The sequence below is a fragment of the Eptesicus fuscus genome, chromosome 6 (assembly GCF_027574615.1).
Source record: "Eptesicus fuscus isolate TK198812 chromosome 6, DD_ASM_mEF_20220401, whole genome shotgun sequence".
NCBI classification, from domain to species: Eukaryota; Metazoa; Chordata; class Mammalia; order Chiroptera; family Vespertilionidae; genus Eptesicus; species Eptesicus fuscus.
Window position 1 is genome coordinate 50,715,176 of NC_072478.1, and position 22,258 is coordinate 50,737,433.

The 22,258-nt window shown below is 41.4% G+C and overlaps 1 protein-coding gene across 2 annotated transcripts in view; it reads left to right on the plus strand.

The window, feature by feature from the left end:
* Positions 1-20,036, plus strand: part of TMEM154 (transmembrane protein 154) — a 45,678-nt gene extending 25,642 nt beyond the window's left edge. Inside the window, exons 6-7 of one of the 2 annotated variants that reach the window (XM_054717685.1) lie at positions 829-886; positions 19,793-20,036. In XM_054717685.1, the coding sequence (XP_054573660.1) occupies positions 829-886; positions 19,793-19,838 (104 nt within the window). In that variant the 3' untranslated portion in view covers positions 19,839-20,036. Of the gene's footprint in view, positions 1-828; positions 887-10,940; positions 14,433-19,792 lie in introns of those variants that run through there. The other variant, XM_054717686.1, reaches the window with a different exon arrangement.
* The last annotated feature ends 2,222 nt before the right edge of the window (positions 20,037-22,258 follow it).

Here is a 22,258-nt window from a genome sequence, read left to right on the forward strand (position 1 = left end):
TTAACTAACTTGCACAATTTTGAAGTTTTTGGTAATCCAATATTGAGGACTGAATGGCTCTGGAAAGCATGTGAGGAAAGGAAACAATCCTTAAAGTAGATTCACTTTGTTGTTTTTAGTTTATAAAAGTAAAATACATACACCGTAGAATTTAGACAATTAAAAAAAAAAGTTGAATGGAAAAGAATTCCACCACTCAAAGACGACCTCTCTTAAAATTTTGGTGTATTCCCTTTTGTTCCTGAGATCATTTAAATGCAAAACCATGATCCTGGTACACTCACTAAAAGCATAAAATGGGGAAAAGGCATTTCTATTCGACACTAAAGCAGTTATTTTGACACACAGGTGATAGACCCAATAGTTCTTTGTTTCCCTTAAAAATGGCAGTTGTGTAACGGAAGTCTTTAAGGTTAGTTGCTCCCCACGTTACCTGCTTCTTTCTTATAGTGCATCCTGATTGGAGTCATTCTCCTGGCACATCAGGACCTCAGGTGAAGCCGTTTTATTCCAGTGAGCAGCCTGAGTCATGCAGATTCGGGCTTTTGGAGCCACAGTGGGGCTCTGCAGGGACCGAATGATCAAGCCACCATTATCTGTGCCCTTTCCAACAGGGCTAGACGCACACTGAAGTCTTGCCTCTGTGCTTTAGTGCTTTGTCCGTTTCAAGAGCCTTGCCACCATTAATCCCTGAACCTCTGCAACTCCCTGGCGAGGCCATTTCTGCACTTACAGACCGGGGAAATGTGACGTTTAACTGTGTGCGTTTTATGGATAGAAAATAGAATTTCAGTGACTAACAATGCGTTTGCTTTCATTCTGTCCTAGCCGACAGTGAATGTTTACCTACTTTAAAAGAAGAAAAGGAGTCAAACCACAGCCCAAGGTACTTCTCATTTCTGCCATAGATTCCATGTGCATACCGGGAGGGGACCGGGGACCCCCGCAGAGCACTGTTGCTCACCTTCTCTCTGCCTGTACATTTTATGTGACATTTCCCATGGCTGCATATGTGTGTGGTGTGGAGAAAAGGAAGTGTGAGTTTTGGAAAATAGAAAGGTACAAAGTAAATAGTTACTCTTTATCTTTAGAAATAATTTAGTATTGACATTTTCTTGCCCTTCTAAAGAGACACTGACTTTTAAGTCCGCTTCTGTTTCAGTTATAAAACTTTCTCATTATAACAAACTGTAGGTTTGTTTATCTTGGATGAGTAGATGTTCGGTAAGGAAAATAGAGGTGATAGTCTCAAAGCGGGTAGCTGAAAACAGGAGTGAGTAAAATGAACAGGAAAGAAGGGAGGGAGGAAGAGAGGGAGGGAGGAAGGAAGGGAGAGAGGAAGGGAGGGAGGGAAGGAGGGAGGGAGTGAGGGAACCCCATCTGGGAGGGAGGGAACCCCATCTGGATGGGATTATTATATGAGAGAAATTAAAGGAGAATTAAAAAAAAAACATTTCATTCTACCACTAGGTGGCTCTGCTTGATAGAAAATTTTAGTGCGTGGGGCTTGGGTGTCTTAGCATTCCACAATCTCATTTAAATTATATTATCTTTTGTGAGGATAGAAATTATCATGTCTGAGGTGTTTTGGTAAGAAAATTGTCTGGTCAGGACGTGGGAAGTGCTCGCAGGAAACAGGACTGACCGTTCCACAGGTAGGGACTGCTGCGCAGAGCACTGCTGTGATCTGGAAGGCACCGAACTGTTGACAGAGGTGACTTGAGATGACCAGCGAGCAGAGAACTTGACTGAGCCCATGACTGAGACATTGCACTCTGTCGGAATAAACAGAATAAACGTTCAGAGCAGGGTAAATAGCACCCACCTTCGCTCCCTCCAGGCTGACCGGAGGTCCTGTGCCAATCATCTTCAGTGCCTCCAGAGAGCAGCCACTTATCATTGGGGCCCTCGGTCAGAGCACTGCAGGAAAAGACTGATTATTGGAGCAATCAGATGTTTGTCTTTTGGACCCTTATTCTGCACCTTCCCTTAAACCTTACTGAAGAAGTCACTATTCTATAGCATCTGTCCCCACATCAAACCACCTCAATCTTACTGCGGCAAACCGCTGCTCTGATATAGAAGTCTATATATCTTTTCGCAGATGTTACCTGTTGTTACCTCACCAGGTATTTGCATGTTAAAATGTATTGCTGCTTCAGAAAAGATTCTGTCTTATCTAAATGAGACACCAGATATTAATAAACAGGTAAAAGAAAAAATGCTAGGGGGAGTCTCACAAAGGACATTATAAAGAAGTATTTCCCCTGCATTTTTATCTTACCTAAAAGTGAGCCACTAGGTATGTCCAATATAGGGCTTAAGTCATCAATAAAACCATCTATATATACGTGGTCGGCAAACTGCAGCTCTCGAGCCACATGCGGCTCTTTGGCCCCTTGAGTGTGGCTCTTCCACAAAATACCACGGCCTGGGCGAGTCTATTTTGAAGAAGTGGCGTTAGAAGAAGTTTAAGTTTAAAAAATTTGGCTCTCAAAAGAAATTTCAATCTTTGTACTGTTGATATTTGGCTCTGTTGACTAATGAGTTTGCCGACCACTGATCTATACTAATAAAAGGGTAATATGCTAATTAGACTGGGAGACCTTCCAGGAGACCTTTCAGACGTTCTTCTGGACAAAATCATGGTGGCGGGGCCGAGAATAGAGGTGGTTAGAGGCCAAGAGGGGAGGGCAGTTGTGGGTGATCAGGCCAGGATGGGACAGCAGTTGTGAGTGATCAGGCTGGTGGGGGGCGGGGCCGTTGGGGGTAAGCAGACCAGCAGGGGGGGCAGCTGGGGGCGAGCAGGATGTCAGTGGGGGTCAGTTGGAGGTGATCAGGACAGTGGGGGGGTTAGTTTGGAGTGAGCAGGCCAGCAGGGGGGCAGTTGGGGGTGAGCAGGCTGGCAGGGGGCGGAGTTGGGGGCAAGCACACTGGCACAGGGGGAAGTTGGGGGTGAGCAGGCTGGCAGGCAGAGTGCTTAGGGGCAATCAGGCAGGCAGGCAGACAGGTGAGCAATTAGAAGCCAGTAGTCCCGGATTGTGAGAGGGATGGCCGACTGCCAATTTAGGCCTGATCCCTGTAAACTGACAGTAGGACATCTTTCGAGGGGTCCCAGATTAGAGAGGGTGCAGGCTGGCCTGAGGGACACCCCCTCCCATGTACAAATTTTGTGCACCGGGCCACTAGTATAAATATCTAAGTACTGTATCTCTGATGGGTACTGTCAAATGGTGTAAAATGCCAGTGGTTTCATATGCCTGTCTCTTATGTGTTTTTTTTAATTAGTGACAGCATTGAAGAAGCTTAACATTAGAGCCTTCCTTGTATGATGGAGAAAATTTAGAAATCATATTTTCTAAATATTGAGAGTTTGTTCTTAGAAATAAGCTCTAGCCCATTTCTACTTGTAAGGCAAAACTCCCCAACTTATTTGGAGATCTGCTTTATGCTAAATTATTATCTTTTTAAAAATATACATTTTTATTGATTTCCGAGAGAAGGGAGAGGGAGAGAGACAGACAGAAACATCAATGATGAGAGAGAATCATTGATTGGCTGCCTCCTGCACACCCCACATGGGGGATTGAGCCCACAACCAGGCACTTGCCCTTGACTGGAGTCGAACCCCGGGCCCTTCAGTCCGAAGGCCGATACTCTATTCACTGAGCAAACTAGCTAGGGCTAAATTATTGTCTTTAAAGGGAACGATTACCTTCTTCTGATGGCTCAGAACCATCTGGCTGTAATTCACAGAATGATTATCAGGCCTTCACCTCATTCCTCTATATGAAGCCAGCACCAGAGTTATAAAACCAGAGTGGCAAGTCCCACGTCTGGTGCCATGGCACTTTCTGGTTACTTCAAAGGGTGTTACAATGTTGCAAAGCAAATGTATTTTTTATTCAGTAAAAACTAAGAAAAGACATAGTGCTTAGAACAAAGCCTGGCATAAAATAAGCTCTCAACAAGTATTAGTTATTATTATTAATAAATTAAAATTGAGGTACATAGACTCACTGTCTTTTGGGCTAATGTGGCTGTGTCCTAAGGCCCAGGCACATCTAGAGTGTCGGGTGGGTGTTATTTTTGCACCTGGTTTTCCAGGTGACTTCTTTGAATCTCACTGATCTGAGAAATCAGGAATTTGTTTGATCTTCCTGGAGACGTTTGATTCCTCTCCATTAATAGCATTGGCCCATTAATGTTGGTAATTTCAGAACAGTCCTCTTAGCAGTCTGGAGCTTTTAAAAGGATATGCATATAGTTTGGATACTTTCATAGTTTAGATAATTTTTACTTTTCATTGTGATTTCATTTACATTTATTTCTCCTACTACTGTCTTAATTACATTGATAACCGGTGAAACTTACTTTTACTGGATTTGGTCACCACCCTATACTTAATGCACACACTGTGTGCAAAGACTTCAACCTCCTCTTGTTAGGCTCCATTATCTCAGGTGTTTCAGAACTTTGAATATCTAATCTAGAGCAGAAATAAGATTTGTTCTTTTCTCTAGAAGCTGTGAATCCTAAGAGATACAGGTGGAGGGTCATTGGACTTAGAATCAGAAGACTAGTTTTAAGACCTGACTTGAATGGTCATTTGTTCCTTATGCGAAGACAAGTCACTTGAACTTGCTGAGCTTCAGTTTCCTCATCTTGAAATCATGACACCTGTTCTTCCATTTTCATGGGCTCATGAGAGAAAAAAACTGCTTTATAAGTCTTAAATTATCATGCAAATGAAAAGAATTCTTTTATGCTCTGGCAACTGCTCCCCCCTCCCCCAATTGCCTTTTTAAAAAAAATTTCTTTATTGATTAAGGTGTTACATGAGTCCTTATTCCCCCATTATCCTCCCCCCCCACTCATGCCCTCACCCCCCTGTTGTCTGTGTCCATTGGTTAGGCTTATATTCATGCATACAAGTCCTTTGGTTGATCTCTCCCCTTTACCCCCACCCTCACCTACCTTCCCTCTGAGGTTTGAGGGTCTGATCAATGTTTCTCTGCCTCTGGATCTGTTTTTGTTCATCAGTTTATGTTGTTCATTATATTCCATAAATGAGTGAGATCATGTGTTATTTATCTTTCTCTGACTGGCTTATTTCACTTAGCATAATGCTCTCCAGTTCCATCCATGCTGTTGCAAATGGTAAGAACTCCTTCCTTTTTACTGCAGCACAGTATTCCATTGCCAATTGGCTTTTTAAAAGACCATATTTTAGAGCAGTTGTAGGTTCACAGCAAAATGGAGTGGGAAGCACAGAGATTTCCCATATATTCCCTGCCCCCCACACAGGCACAGACTCCCCCACTAGTGAGATTCCCCCACCAGACAATCAGTTAACCTACTTTGACACATCATTACCCCCCCAAATTCCCCATTGGCTTTTACCAACACGAGTCACCTTTCCTCTACCATTTAAGCAGTTACAGGTGATTCTAATGCTAAATTTAATGAACCACAGCATTGCTTGAATAGTGACCCAGATTAAGTCTACACTATGAGCATGATCTATATGCTCTGGACTAATTCTAGGCCTGACTCTGATGTTAGCCAGATGCGTGACCTCTGTAATTTCACCCAGACCAGGCCTCTTTCGGGAAGGAGAAGGGACCTTATATTGATGCAGAGAAAGGGAGCGTGATCTAATTGTTACGTGACTCTGTGCTAAATTGAACTCCGCACTCTCCAAAAAGCAAGTTAGAGAGCATCATATCGCAGGAAAGGTTTAACGTAGGTTTATTGTCATCTTCGGAGAGAGGGGAACATTAACTGTGGTCATAAAGAGGGATTGTTACACGATAAACTGATCAGAACAAAGATGGCTTATCTGATCCTGACGGCAACAAAGGGTTAGTTATGAAACAAGGTGTCAGAGTTGCATCTGTCCTCATTTAACTGGTAGCGTTCCAATGAAGTGCTTTCTTAAAAATAATTAGATGATGCGTTTTAATCCATTCAATTTGTTTTTATAGTGTGCAGGCTTGTTACTACACAGGCTTTGGGGAAAGCTGTCCCATATTCTTAAAATATCTATATACACTCCTAGAAAAATTACTCACTAATGTTGCTGTCATAAATAAGTTACTAAGACGTAACGAATTAACATCAAGGCAAGCAATAGAGGTCTGAAGCATGATCACTTATTTTATTTGTTGCAATTCTGGGGCAGCTTGCCAAGATATTTTTAACAGGGAACTCTAGAATTTGCCAGAGTTTAAAACGTCTGGGCTTATTTGATTATTTCACAGAGATGATAAATAGCCACAAAGACAGCAGGAAGCACATCTAACTAAATAAAGGAATGCGTGAGAGAGAGAATGCCCCCAGGCTCAGATGGTAGGCCAGATCCCAGGTTGTTGACTTACTAACAGGCTGTGGAACCACTGCTGAAAGTTTGCATGCGAGAGTTGCGACACTGGGAATGGCACGATGCCCCACAGCTGAAGCAACTTGTACCCACATTGGGACTGTCCCATGTCGTGGGGTCTGTCACGTTGCTCAGGGTCTGCAGAGCTGTAGCAGGAAGCGCCATGCGTGAGCTCCTGAGCTCTTTGGTGCTTTAAGTGAGTTCTGGTTGGTGGGCAGTGTCACACAACCAGAGCCTTCAAAATGCTTGTAGAGTGTTCTAAAGAAACCACATTTACGCACATTCTGCTCAAAAATCGAAAGATTGTTCCAGAAGATGGGTTCTTAACCTTTTGCACTCGGATGTCGAGTGTGACTCGACACGGTTAGCATTAGAATAAAGGAATCGAGAAAAAAGCGAGTGCAAAGGGTTAAAGCCTTTGGAAATTTGGCAATGTTCCAGCTCCTGTTTCACAGACAAATATTTGCTAGTGTAGAATCTTTAAAATGAGAATAGCATGCAGTCTGTGGCCATGCCACCCCGAACACGCCCCATCTCGTTAGATCTCAGAAGCTAAGCAGGGTCAGGCCTGGTTACCACTTGGATAGGAGACTGCCTGGGAATACCAAGTGCTATCGGCTTAAAAACTAATAATAATAACATGCATTCAAGTGCCTGTATGTTGGGCCTGGGGCCGTGGTCGGCAAACTGCGGCTCGTGAGCCACATGCGGCTCTTTGGCCCCTTGAGTGTGGCTCTTCCACAAAATACCATGGCCTGGGCGAGTCTATGTTGAAGAATTGGCATTAGAAGAAGTTTAAGTTTTAAAAATTTGGCTCTCAAAAGAAATTTCAATCGTTGTACTGTTGATATTTGGCTCTGTTGGCTAATGAGAATGAGTTTGCAGACCACTGGCCTGGGGTATAGTACTTTACCTACATTTTCTCATTTATTCTTTTTTAAAAATTTTATCCTTATTGTTGAAAGTATCACAGATGTCCCTGTTTTTCCCCTTTGACCCCCTCCACCCCACACCCCTCTCCCTTCCACCAGGCCTTCACCACACTATTGCCTGTGTTCATAGATTATGCATATAATATATACATGTAAGTTCTTTGGTTAATCTCTTCCTGCCCCCCCCCCTTCCATCTGAGAGTCTCATTCTTTACAACAACCCTATAAGGTACATGGTATTATTAGGTATGTTTTGCAGATGAGATGAGAACAGAAAACTGAGGCTAAGAAAGGCTAACTTGCCCAAGGTCACACAACAAGGAAGTGGCTGAGCCATGGTTCAAGATCTGGCCATCGGACCCTGTGCTCTACCTACTAGGCTAAACAGCCACTGTTAGCACATCCAGCATTCACACTACCATAAAAGCAACACAAGATGTGAAATACCCAGGCATAAACATAACCAAAAAATGCATGGGATAACATAAAAAGAAATTGTTCAAATTTTAATTTAACTATTAAAAATTTAACTATTTTAAAATAGTTAAATAAATGGAGAGACATACTGTGTTCCTGAATGAAAGGATTTTCATTTTAAATCATTTTAAATTTTTATCATTTTAAAATCAACCCTGTCTCTTAAAGATCCCAATGAACATTTGATCTGGAAGAATCACTGTGTATAAATAGTCAGGACAATTCTAAAAGAAGGAAAAAGTAATTGTGAGATAGTGGGGAGGGGCCAGGATTTGCAGGGAACATGCTCCAATCATTACAGCTATGTACACACAGAACCAAATAAGAATTATTAATGGAATAGAATTTAATAACAATAAAATAGCCTCAAGTATATGTAAACCTCTAATATATTATAAATGTCATATTTCACAGCAAGTGGGTAATTTAATAAATAGTCTTCGGACAACTAACATTTTGCGGGGGGTGGGGGGACTTAAAACCCTACTTCACACTTTAAATAGACCCCAGGTAAATTTCAATATTAAAGATAAAGAAAAAATATAGAAAAATTATAGGCAAATATTATTATAACTTTAAGGTAGAGACAAGTTTCAAAGCATGAAACAAAGTCAGAAACCATATCAGGAAATGATAGCCTTAACTACATTAAAAACTCAAATTTTCTATACTTCAAAAACCACCGTATATAAAATTAGAAGGAAAATGAAAAACTGGAGAAAAGTGTTTGTTCATGATGAACAAAAAAATATTATTATTAATACACAAACTAATAAAAAAGAGATTGATCCATTTTAAATATGAGCAAAGTATCAATAAGCAATTCAGAAAAAGAAATTCAATTACCAATAGAGCTTTGAAAAATGTTTATTCTTTCTAGAAATAAATAATAATGAAAGAAAAAGTAAAGGTAAATACTGTACTATTTTCACCTATTAGATTTACCAAAACAGTAAAAATAATAAAATCCAGTATTGGAGAGGATGTGGGGAAAAGCATATTTCCCTAAAGGAAAGTGTTGAGAGAAGGTAAATTATACAAAATTTCTAGGGAAGAAGGTAATTTGACAGCAGGCTAGTCAAGCTTTAAAATTGAAAATATTTTAAACTAGCAATTCTTCTTCTAGATATTTACGCAAAGCTTAATAATTAGAAGTATGCAGCAATTTTATAATAAATAAAAACTAAAAATTAGAAATAGCCAAAATGTTTAACAGTAAACTTACGGGTTAAAACAACATATTTGGGGGGTCTAGTGATAATGGAATTCTCTGTAGCCACTAAAAAGGTATTTTATATTTATTAGCAAGAAAAGATGCCTATATGTGAATCAGAGTGAGTAAAGTAGATTATCACACACTATGCATAATATGATCCCATTTTTGTACAAAAAGAACATATATCATTATCACAGAAAAAATGTTTGGAAGAGTAAATAACAAAATGTTAAGTGTTCTGAGCTTGTTCATATTTTTGTTTTGCTTATTTGTATTTTCTATTTTTTTCAACAATGAATATGGATTGGTGTTATATAATTAATATCACTTCTATTATAACTGCTGGACACGGATCAGTGTTGTGGACAAAAAAGACATTGTGCTCATTCCTAGCCAGCTTTGTCATACACTCAGCTTGGAGCAGCAGAAATGTTAGGTAAACAAAAGGAAAACATGGAATTAAGAGACATGCTCTGTGGAGATGAACTCTGGATTTTAGAAATCTTATCTTGCTACCACCAATTTCCAAGAAATGAAACTTCTTGGCCCAGTTTAAGAGTTGCTCAGGGTGATTTAAGTGAAGTGCGTTGTTACATCTACTCTCCAGATTTAAAAAAATAAAAAGCCCTTGCCGGTTTGGCTCAGTGTCTAGAGCCTTGGCCCTTGGACTGAAGGGTCTCAGGTTAGATTCCTGGTCAAGGGCATGTACCTTGTTGCAGGTTTGATCCCCGGTCCGTGGCTCTCTCGCATTGATGTTTTCTCTCTCTGTCTCTCTCCTTCCTCCCCGCTCTTCCCTCTCTCCCACTCTCTCTCTAAAAATCAATGGAAAAAATATCCTCGGGTGAGGATTGGGGGGAAAAGGTCTTAATTTTCAATTAGGTTTCCATTTTAAATAAATTTTGATACAGAAGTTGTCCTTTTGACAATGTCTGCCTTCCCCCTTCTTTCCCATTGATCGCCCCTCCTTATCACAACCTCTTCCCCATCTTCATAACACAAACACACACACAACGTTTCCCTCCTTTTTCGTGGATCTGCCTGTCTATACCTACCAAGTTGCTTCAGAGTCCTTTTTGGAACACGGGGTGTTTCCCAGAGCAGGAGAGCACCGAAGCAGGAGTCAGAAGAACAATCTACTGCAGACTACATACGCCTATCAACTCAGGAGACACCAGGTGGTGTTGATTCTTCTCATTCAGGCACTTCCTTGGAGACAGAGGTCGCTTCAAGTTCAGATGTGCTGGGACTTGAGTGAAGGGACACCAAAGTAAAGAGAGATGCAGAGGAGAGGTAGAGTGGCCTGCCTTCCAGGAGACTTGAATAGTGGCTTGGTCCTACTGGGGGAAAGCCACAGAGCCAGGTATGTGGCAAAGATAGCCACGTTAGAAACAAAGCACAAGTTAGCCAGCCAGCATGGTCATGTCCAAATACCACGTCCATAATGTCAACTCACACCCCAGGATGCCTGATGATCGGATTCTAAAGGACACCGAGAGGGCACCTCCAGATCCTATGGATATGAACAAAATGGGCTTGGCGGGTTGGGGGAAATCATGCCCCGGCCACAAACTCTTCAGGGAAAACAACACATGGAAATTTTTTTAAAAAGAAAAAAAAAAAAGGCAATTGGCATTTATTCATAGAGAATGGGATTAGATTTAATTAAAAGGGGAACCCCCAACTCCATCTGGTTCCCTCCACGTCGGCACTAGGGAAGGATATTAGAGCAACAGTTAGGGATTATTTCTTGGCCTTCACAGATTTTCTTCTCAGGGATCAAATAAAATATCCTAATTGACCTTTGTTTTAGAAATTGTAAACTGAAGGCTGTTGGCTTGCTGACTGTTTATGCTCTTGTGAGTCACCTCCATGGTGGAGTGACCAGCTCTGGGTAGCTTCTTGGAAACACACTGACGGTTCTGTTTTTTTGCAGTGATAATGAATCCTAACACTGAATGGCGCTAATGTTCTCCAAGAGGAGCCGCCCGGGGGGAGCCCACTGGGCCTGCCAACAGAGGATGAAGAGGACACAGATTTAATTAATTTCAAATCAACATAGACACAAGAACCTTCTGCTGCTTCTCCCAACGCCCACTGTTCCTCGGGATGGCATCACCTGTACCTGGAAGAATGTGCTATTGAGAAGCCCAAGGAAAAGGCCTGGCTGACATCCATCGCCGAGGGTGGAGGAGCCATAGGATACAGTCACCTCTCATCAAAGGGTGCTCCCCCCTCTCAGCCGACCTCCCATTGACTGCGGTCACTCTGGCCATGCTCTCTGCGTCCTTGGTACCTTTCTGCTTCATTCCTCAGGGTTTAAACCAGGCAGCTGTTTTGTCTGTTTCCTTCTGGGTCACACTGTTACCTAATTAGCCTTGGATAATTTCCTCTGATTAGTCAAGTGATAGGTCCACTGCACTCAGCAGGAAGGTTTCTCAAAGCAGGTGTCTCACGGAGAAGACAGCAAACAAAGCAGGTGTTTTACTGTCTACACCATCCCAGGAGGTTGATAAACTGGCTTCTACCTGTCAGGAGGATGCAGCGAGAGTCCACAGTCCTGAGGAGATGTTGTTTGGTGACCTGTGGACCCACGTCAGCCAGATCGAGTCACTCTTGGGGACTTGTCAGAGGCATGGGAATCTTCGATGAAAGAGCAAACGTTTTCTTTCTCAGCTAAAATCCCCTACTTGTTCACAGGTCCTCAAAGCTCATTGTTGTTCTCACTACAGCTCCCTTGCATGTAGTGTATAGGGAGGGAGAGTGGGTAGTGGGGGTCAGCTGCCACCTTTGTATGTCTCTGAGATCGTTAAGGTCACTTGAAACAAGCCAAACGGGAATAGCAAATATCTGTGGCCGATGTCACTTAACTCACTCGGTGTTGGGACACGCTTCATGTCCTCCTCATCTCAGCTTTCCAGGAAGTCACTATCAGCCCGTCAGAGATGACATTCTGCGTGATTTCTACGTGGTATTTGTTGACATCCTCGCGCTAGAGGCAATGGCGCAAAATGCAGAAGGGCCTGTTTATCACTCCCACTCACGTACTATCAATCTCCAGTTAATCCTTAATTTTCAAATTCTGACCTTTAAAGCAATCTAGCAAATGGGGAGTCCTCAGGTCATCTATGCAACCTGATACTTTATTCCAGGAAAGAAACAAAGAATAAAAGCTTTATTTATTTTACTGCTTCCCATATACACTGAGGGGAGATAAGGTTCACCAAACATCTGCTGCTGAATTTGGGGCCTCGTGTTTGAAAGGCTGCGTTAACGCAGCCCCTCCTCCCTGTCAGAATCCCTTACCTAGTATGTGCCTTCTGAACTATGCCCTTAACTTTAAAGGCAGGCTTCCAAATCTGGGAGGTCTTGCCCCACAGTGAACGATAGAACTGTCTGCTGTGTTTAACCACCGCTATTATGCTCTCCTGGCACTGCATAGAGCTTTGGCAAAAGACGGTCTTCGTGGTATCTAACTTCAACAGATTTATCAGTCATATTCTCGTTGGGACGTCCTAATATGGCATTTTTTGTTTGTTTCCACTGCTGTTTTACATATTCATGTTGAACTTGTGGTCCACAACTTCTGACTGTCAGATAGTTATGCCAACATTGCCACTTTCTGAATCACCATTTCTGCCTATTTTGGTTATTTTAAGTTTGTTTCTCATCAATGTGTAACTCTCAGAAGAGTCTCAGTTCTTCCTCTAAGTAGCTAAGATTTTTGCTGAACACTTTGACCTGTAAATTTCACCCAACCCAATCAGATAATGGACTTTAGAACTTTTGAGAAGTATAAGGGTCTTGGAATCTTACTTTGATAGAGATTCAATGAAGCCATATTTTATGATCTTTTAAAAATATTCTTATTCACTATTTAAATTAACTTCAAATTCTAGAAGAAGCCAACTTCAGCTACATGTCATTGAGTTTATATCTGAAAAATGTACTAACCTCTATAATTGCACAGTATATATTTTTAAAAATATAGCTAATTCTGGCAAGATATGTGAAATTAGTATGAGTCAAAACAGTTAAGGGTCAGTTCCAGCATCCCGTGTCTTTTTTTATTACCATCCAATTAATAGGTATCATAGGTTTATGATAATGTCAAGAAATTTTAAACCCAAATTTAATTTTATATTTCAGAGTATTGTTTGTGAAAATCTAATCAATTTGCCCAAATTGGGTAGTCAATCAGAGCAAAATCTGACTAGAATATTTTAGAGATATAGATTTTATTGCATTTTTGTACATTTTAAGCACACTAGGTTAATAACATTGCCTCGTTGAACTCCTAAGGAAAATTGTTTTTTGCTTTTTTTTTTTTTAGAAAACTTGTTAGTTTTTTTTGTGTTTTTTTTTAATCCTCACTCAAGGATATTTTTTCATCGGTTTTTAGAGTGAGTAGAAGAGAGAGGAAAAGACAGAGAAACATCGATGTGAAAGAAACACATCGATTGGTTGCCTCCTGCATGAACCCCAACCAGGACCCGTAACTAATCGAACCTGGGACCCTTTGGTCCGCAGGCCGAAGCTCCATCCACTTAGCCAAACTGGCCAGGGCAGGAAAATTGTTTTAATAAGTATGTAAAAGTGTCTACCTTAACCCAGTGATGTGACTTCTCTAAGAAGGTCATTGTCATACCAAACACGAGCACACAACATTGGATCAACCTTGACATCCATGGAGTGACAGATACTTCCACTGACACCCTCACAGCTCTAGCAATGGAAATGGATGCTTTAAAAAATACTTTTACCTACTCATTTATTTTGGTTGTTTAAACTATCAGTTTGCACCAGCTCTGAAAGAAGGCCCGTTGTTGAGTAAACATAAAATGGAGACTCTGGTTTCAACTTCTGTCAGTATTAGTACAAATTCTGAATATAGCGAAGTGATAAGACATGGTTTTACACTGGGGATTCACTGCTAAAATTCTCAGTGTGGGTAAAAGATTGGATTTAAAATTTTTTTTAACTACACATAGCACTTTTTCACACTCAGAAGACACTCTGGGTGAATTCTGGGGTTTCCATTTAGTATCTATTGTAGACAGTCCAGAGTAGCTTCATCATAGATTACATTATTTGGATCTTATAATAACCAGAAGAGTCACTGTATATTAGTGAGCAATGGAACTAGTCAAATTGGTTATTAATAATGTCATAACCAAATGACTTATTATTATTATTATTATTATTATTATTATTATTATTTTGAGCAGTTCTTTGACTTTGCCTTTGTATTATCTAGCACCAAAATTTTATTTTCCTTTTAGTCCTTTTGAAGGTGGTTATTTGTAGATGACTGGTGGGCTTTTTTTGTTTTGTTTGTTTTTTGCCCTGTTACCTTTTATAAATAACATGCTCATGAGATAGCAATCCATACAATTATATAAAATAAAACTTTTTTTTACCAACTTTATAGATGCTTTCAGCTCTTTTTGAAATGATATTTTAAGAAGTTACATTCCTAAACCAACAAGCTTATATTAACATCAATACTTTAATTTCAGTTCTGTACAAGATTATAAATACAATGTTGAACTATTTAAGATAACCCATGGTGGACGGGTTCTTTTTACAATTGAACTTCAGGTACAGAGGGACCCGTTAATCACACCGCTGAGCTCACACCACATTATCATCATTGGCCTTTGGTGCTTTATAAGTAAGTAACTGGACATTTTACAAAAAGCATATACCTCACATTTTCCACTTCTTTTGTCAGCATGGATGGACTAAATGAATAATATATGGATACTACAAACTAAGCAATCAATGAAAGTAATCATGTATTACTCTAACTTAGGTGAAACCCCTGAAATTATAACTAACATCAGGAACATGGGAAATTTGTAAGTTTAATAAATGCCAGCTTTCAGAAAGAGCAGGGATTCTAATTATTCAACAAGTTAAAAACAATCTGGCAGATCATTAATAATTTAGTATGTGTGCATCCTGCTTTTAAAGTGTAGCGTGAGCCGATGTGGCTCAGTGGTTGAACATCACCCTATGAACCAGGAGGTCATGGTTCAATTCCTGGTCAGGGCATATGCCTGGGTTGCAGGCTCAGAAGGCAGCCAATTAATGATTCTCTCTCATCATTGATGTTTCTATCTCTCCCTCTCTCTTTCTCTCTGAAATCAATAAAAATAAGTAAAATTTAGTGAGAATAATATAAAAAACAAACTCCACTATATTAGACTTCCTCATTTTACAAGCATGTAAAGTATTTCCTCAGGAGATCAGTAAGATCATCAGATGTTGTGTTTATCACTTGGCTTTTGTCCCAGCAACATATAAATTCTACTTTCAAACCTCATCTAAGAAATGGTCCCATTGCTATGATTAGAACTGATTTGCAAAACTATCAAAGTTTAAAGACTGATTGAGGCTTAAGATTTTTTCCTCCTAACTTGCATGCTGAGAATAATATGTATAACAATATTTTTCCTCTATGACTTAGGGCTTTATTAATATCAGGTATTCATATATAAATATATAGTATATCCTATATAATAATCCTATATAATAAAGAAGTAATATGAAAATTGACCATCACTCCAACACACAAGTTGGCCGCCCCCATGTGGACACAAGATGGCCAGCAGGGGAGGGCAGTTGGGAAGGACCAGGCCTGCAAGGGAGGGCAGTTGGGGGCAATCAGGCCGGCAGGGGAGGACAGTTGGGGGGGACCCAGGCCTTCAGGGGAGGGCAGTTAGGGGCGACCAGGCCAGCAGGGGAGGGCAGGCAGGAGCAACCAGGCTGGCAAGGGAGGGCAGTTAGGGGTGACCAGGCCAGCAGGGGAGGGCAGTTGAGGTGGCCAGGACTGCAGGGGAGGACAGTTAGGGGTGACCAGGCCTGCAGGAGAGGGCAGTTGGGGTGACCAGGTCAGCAGGGGAGGGCAGTTAGGGGCAATTGGGCTGGCAGGGGAGCAGTTAGGCGTTGATCAGGCTGGCAGGGGAGTGGTTAGGGGGTGATCAGGCTGGCAGACAGAAGCAGTTAGGGGCAATCAGATAAGATATTTGTTTGCTAAAATGCTGATGACTGCCCGGCCAGTGTGACACAGCAGTTGAGTTTTGACCCAGGAACCAAGAGGTCACCTGTTTGATTCCTGGTCAGGGCACATGCCCTAGTTGCTGGCTCCATCCCCAGTAGGGGGTGTGCAGGAGGCAGCTGATGGATGATGTTTCTCTCTCATCCATGTTTCTATCTCTCTCTATCCCTCTCCCTTGCTCTCTAAAAAATCAATAAAAGCACTTAAATAAATAAATAAAAATAAAATGCTGATGACTAAGAGTAAAGGGATGAATTGTGCATCCTTCTAAAGGAAAATTATTTTAATGTAGTTCTATGACTATGAAAAGTAGGATTGTTAACTTCATAATTGCACTCTTTGATTCATATATGTCTTTACATAAGCAAGAAATATCAATTCAAAAAGTTCTTATAGCCCTGACTGTGTTTCTCAGTGATTAGAGCATTCGCCCACTCACCAAAGGGTCTTGGGTTTGATTTCCAGTCAAGGGCATGTATCTGGGTTGCAGGTTCAATCCCCAGCCTCGGTTGGGGTGGATGTGGGAGGCAACCAATCAATGTGTTTATCTCAAATCAAATCAATGTTTCTGTCTCTTTCTTGCTCGCTCTCTCTCTCTCTCTCTCTCCTCCCCTTCTACTCTCCAGGAAAAAAAAATATATATATGAAAAAATATGCTCAGGTAAGGATTAACAACAACAAAAAAGTTCTTATAGAATTGCACCTGTTTTATGCAAAATTGTCCAGACTAAAATTAATTAGATTTTCTGTATATTTAAAATGTATTATTACATATTCTTGTCTTTTTCCTTCCCTACAAAATATTTTTAAATTGAGAAATAAAATTTTAACTATCTATGGAGAGTGTAATTAAAAAATATTTTTGGAAAATCTTAGAGATAAAACCTTCTCTTTTTTCTGATTACTCACTTTTCTTCATGTATTTGATTCTTTTTTTTTTATGTTTTAAAAGTCGATTTGAGAGAGAGAGGAATGGAAAGAGAGAGAGAAACATCAATTTGTTGTTCCACTTACTTATTGGTTGATTCTCCTATGTACCCTGATTAGGGGTAGAACCTACAACCTTGGCAGATAGGGATGATGCTCTAACAAACTGAACTACCCAGCCAGGGCTTCATGTCTTTGATTCTAATTTCATTTTGTACATCTTGACATTATAACAGAGCAAAGCTGACTGGCAGGTTCACAACATGCAGATCATATGAAGATTTCCTTGACCAATGATGCGTTCTTACAGGTCATAAAAGTTGGTTAGCACATTGATAAACAATGGGTAAGAAAGATTGCTCCTCATGGTTCCAACTAAAGAAAAACCTGGTTAATTGTAGCACTAATATGCCTCTGAGTCTGCTGCAGTGTGTATTTCCCTTCCTATTTTAACTGGAACAACTAAGTGACCAATGCTGTGGGTCAGATCAGCCTGGAGATCATAGCAGACAGTCCCCCAGAGTTAGGGAATGATGCAAAGAGAGACCAATAACCTTGACCAGCATTTATTATGTATACCCATTAAGAATAAGTTCAGCCTCTAATACTAGAGACACAAAATAAAATTGTTTTCAATAAGGCTGGCTTTTTCTCACACATGAGAGTACAGAGGTAAACTGGTATGGCAAATCCCTGGTCATCTGGGACCTGGGCTTCTGCTAACTCTTCCCCACCTCCATTAGTGCAGAGCTGCCTTCTTCAGGGTAGCCACATGATCCAAGATGCTTGCTCTAGCTTCATAAGAAGGATAATATTTGTAAGAGCCTCCTAACTAGGTCAGCCATCCATCCAATGAAACAACTCAGCCCATTCATTGGCCAACCTATCTACATGGCAGCAGAGAACTGTGGTTTCCATGGCTGGCACATCATCACACTCAACAACAAAGGTTCTGTTTCTCAAAGCAGTGAAAGAGTATTGGGTACCCGATGAGGTAGCAATTCTGGCCATAAGGTGCTAAGCACTTAACATATGTCGTTTCATTTTAATCTCCAGAATATACTTTGAAGGTAAGTTTAGGGAACTTGTAAACTTGTCCCATGTCTCCCCAAGGCTCTTACATCACTCTGCTACACTGCCTCCCCAGTGATAAGCAATAGGGAAATATTTAAGAAGGTGTCTGTCATTGCCAAGGAGGCCTGAAAGTGGGCACGGCCTAAGGTAAGTAGCAGAAGCTGCAGGATGGCAGTGATGGCAGGACCCCAGGGCCAGTGGAAATGGTATATCATGTTGAAAAAAAGCCAGAGTTTGAATAGGGGTTGGTAAGGAAAGACCTCGTTTCTGGACGCAGGTGCTGGTAAAGGTTTGGTCACTGAGCAAAAATAAAATAAAATAAAATTCCCATTTACTGGAGCTAAAGTCAACAGGATAGTAGTTGTACTCTTTAAAGTGGCAATCAAGAGGCATGCCTAGATACTCTCAAGAACAGGAGTTTAGTGCTAGAATTTGAAAGAATGTAAAGTAGCCTGAAATATCGCCTCTTTCATAGCCATAGTCATGCTGCCTTTCAGAATAGCCATGCCTAGCATGTAGGTAGGACTTGTGTGGAAGAGAGAAAGCAGCACAGTTTAGGATTCAGTCTGAGTTCAAGAGCCCACCTCTGGATGCATTCATACTTCCCCCCAAAGAAAATTGGATTGGATTGGTGTTTTAGCTATCTATTGCTACCCAACAAACCACCTCAACACTTAGTAGCTTGATGCAGCAACAGTCATTTATGAGTCTCCAATGTGGATGGGGTTTAGTGGGGGCTGGGGGATTTTGACTTCCAGATGACTCACTCACATGGCTGGCAAGTTGGTGCCAGCTATTGGTTTGGAGCCCAGCAGGTCTGTGGGCCAGGGACCTTGGTTCCTATTACACAGGACTTCTTGGGCTTCTGCACAACATGGTAGCTAGGTTCCAAGAACAAGTATCCCAAGAGAACCAAGTGGAAGTACATGGCATTTTTATAAGTGAGACTCAGAAGTCATACTCTGTTGTTTAAAACAGTCACAAATCTCAAGGGGGAGAAGACATAAACCCCACCATTCAATGGGAGGGGTGTCTAGGTCACATTGTGAGAAAAGCAAGTGGATAGGAGATATGTTATAAGCATCTTTGGAAAATATAATCTGACAAAAAGTAGCATGAGCCCATGCAATTTGGAGGAAATATATTAGGCAATCTCACATCAAGTGTCCTTAGCAATATTTGACCTCCTCTGAGTACAGTGCCTGTGTGGCTATCTTGAGCCTGGACATACATCTCTGGTCCAATAATTTTTGGTAGGTGGTAGAATTGGTTTCACCCACTACATGAAGCATGATTCATGGCACAGAACAGGTGTGGGTGGGTCAGACACATATACATTTATGGATACTCAGTACATAAGGCTCTAATGGGACCTTATGCTCACACTCAAATAGAGTGTGAGCACCTTGAGAATAGAGATGAAAAAGACTTAGCATCTCTGTATCCTGAACAGTGTTTGGCACTAGTAGATGCTCAGTAATCATAGAAAAACCAATCACCTGCTAAGTTAAGAGTCACTGCATCACTCTTACTCAAGTATCTAATTAGTCTTCATTGTCAGTGAGAGCAGGACCCAAATAGAGAACTGTTCATTTTCCATCACCATTTTCTCCCCACGTTTCCCAGTTTAATTATGTTTTTCTCACCTTACATCTAACAGATTCTGATATAATTTTTTTATCCTTGTTTGAAATTGTCCTATTGTATGTGCATTCTATTTTTAGCCACCTTAAATCAACCTGGAAGGACACAGAGAACAATCATAATTGAACTAACAAGCACGTGGAGGTGCAGGAGATAAAGTGGTCCTGATTGGAAGGTGAAGGAACACCTGGGAAGGAGCCCAGCAGATCATTAAAACCCTCTCAGCAACTCTTTCTTCCTCAGCTCTGGGCTTCTCTTCTTTGTTCTTTGGAGGGTCACGGAGAAAAGAAATACAAGTTTTATCAATTAAAAGTATAAATAATCTATTCTGGGTGATGTTGCAAGCACAAGATACAAAATACTTCTTCTCTGGGCAGGAAATTTCTCCAACGTGTTACAAGTGGTGCTGCTGACTTTCTACCTCATGTGGCTGTGCCTCTCTGCTCATATCCCACCTTGTGCCTCCATCCTCCCTCTTTGCTCATACTGCACAGCTTTCTGCCTTCAGGAATATAGCTGGGAAGTTGCCAAAGGAATTAATGTCAAGATTTGTCTTCTGAGTGGGGCCAGGAGAGCTTAGTGGACTGGGAGGAGTGGCGAGAATGTGAGAAAAAGGACTTAGGGAGTTCTCTGGTAAAACAGGAGAAACCAAGGTTGGTTGTGAAGACCAAAGGTGCAGGAGAGGAGTCAAAATCTGAGATACTAAGTAGAGGTAAGGGTCAGACAGGAGCAGGCTAGAGAGGATTCTGGTGATTTCCACAACGGAGCTGAGCTATCCAAAGTCTACCTTTATTGGCCACCGGGTGCACAGAGAACGGTGGTCAACCTGGCCTACTGGTGGAAAGGACACTAGGTAACCACTACCTTCTCTTTGCCAGCATAGCCCATCCTTAATGTCAAGTTGGGAAATCCAGCTGCAGGAAGACAGCATGAGTAACAGACCTGGGCTGGGACCCATGCTCCCACAGCATCAGGGCGCACATCCTGACTCCTCCCAGAGCTGTGGGCGTGGTGGGGGCTAAGTGAGTCACCTGAGGGAGCGGGCAAGCACCTACATCTCTGGCCAGATCCACCGTAGGCAATATGAGATGTGGACACAGCAAGGTCCAACACTTTCCCTTAAGTAAGTAAAAAAAAAAAATTATCCTAAATAAATATGCTTCTCCTAGTTTTCTCTCCTTTAACACAATGTTGGTGTGTTTGTTTAAATAAGACACTTGGTTCCAGTAAGAAAATGTCCAACTCAAACTAACCCAGACCAAAAGGAACTGTGGGCTCATGCAGCCAAACTGGACAAGGGCAGGAATTTGCTGCCCTCGGGGACAGCCAGACCAGGGACTCAAGCACAATAAGGCTTCTTCCGTTTTTGTCTTTCCTTCACTCTGAGACCAACTTTCTCCAGAAGGCGGTAACTATTGCAGCGAGTAGCTCCAGGGAGTTCATCTTTCTATCTTTGCCATCAGAGCAGAAGGGAAATCTCTTTCCTTGAATCAAATTAAGAAATGTCTCCCAGAAAGAAATAGCTTAGACAGTCTGGATTTTATGTCTAACCCTGTGAAAATGGGTGTTGGGACTGACCGGGATTGACATTTGTTTCTATGGCCACAGGTGTGTGTAGGTGAATGTGGTTGGCTAGGTGGGTGGGTGGGTGTTTGATTAGTTGATTGCTTGTTGGTTGTGGGAAGAGGATGCAGGGGTGGGGGTGGGGGGTGGGGGGTGGAGCAGGGAGCAGTTTATAAAGGGAACCAGTGTTATGATCAGACGCAGGGCATTTGGGAGCAGCCAAGCCCACAGTTATCCATCACTATATACATTCCACTTACTTATCAACATCCAGAGCGTCAGGACTTCAGAATGAGCCCGGTTCTCAGGATGGTGAATTTACTAATGCTTTTCATTTCCTTCTTGTGCATTTTTTATATTTTCTAAATGTTCTATCGTTAATATGTATTACTTTTGCACTATATGTTAAATAATATAGTAAATTTCCATTAACCAAGGTAGGAATATTAAGAACCAAAACATAGAAAAATCCTACTTTATGGGGTAATTTTCTTGCGGCATAAATATCTTTTGAAACTTACTTGCAAAGCTTCCACTGGAGGATTTAAAAGGGTTAGTGAGCGAGGAAGCCAGTCAGAAATCTTGAATAGAGAAAATACTAGAGGGCTGGCTTCCCTGAAGATGCCGCTGGGATCCATCCATTCATTCAGCAAACATTTATTGAGTGCCCGCTATGCACCAGGTGTTAAAGATACAAAGGGGAGGTGGAGTAGCATAGAAAAGTTCATAGCCCGTCAGCCACACTGACTGAGTTTGGATGCTGGCTATGTGTCCATGGGCAAGGTACCTAACCTTCTGTGCCCTAGTTCCCTCACAAGATTTTTGGAAAAGCCACATGAGTTGATCTATGTGAATGCTCTGAGCAGTGTCTACTGTGTAATACGATTGTATAGAACTGTATGTTATGGTCTCTGCCCTTAAGAAGTTCCCAGTTCAGAGGCTGAAAGAGTACAAACTGGATATCTGTAGAACAAGATGAAGGA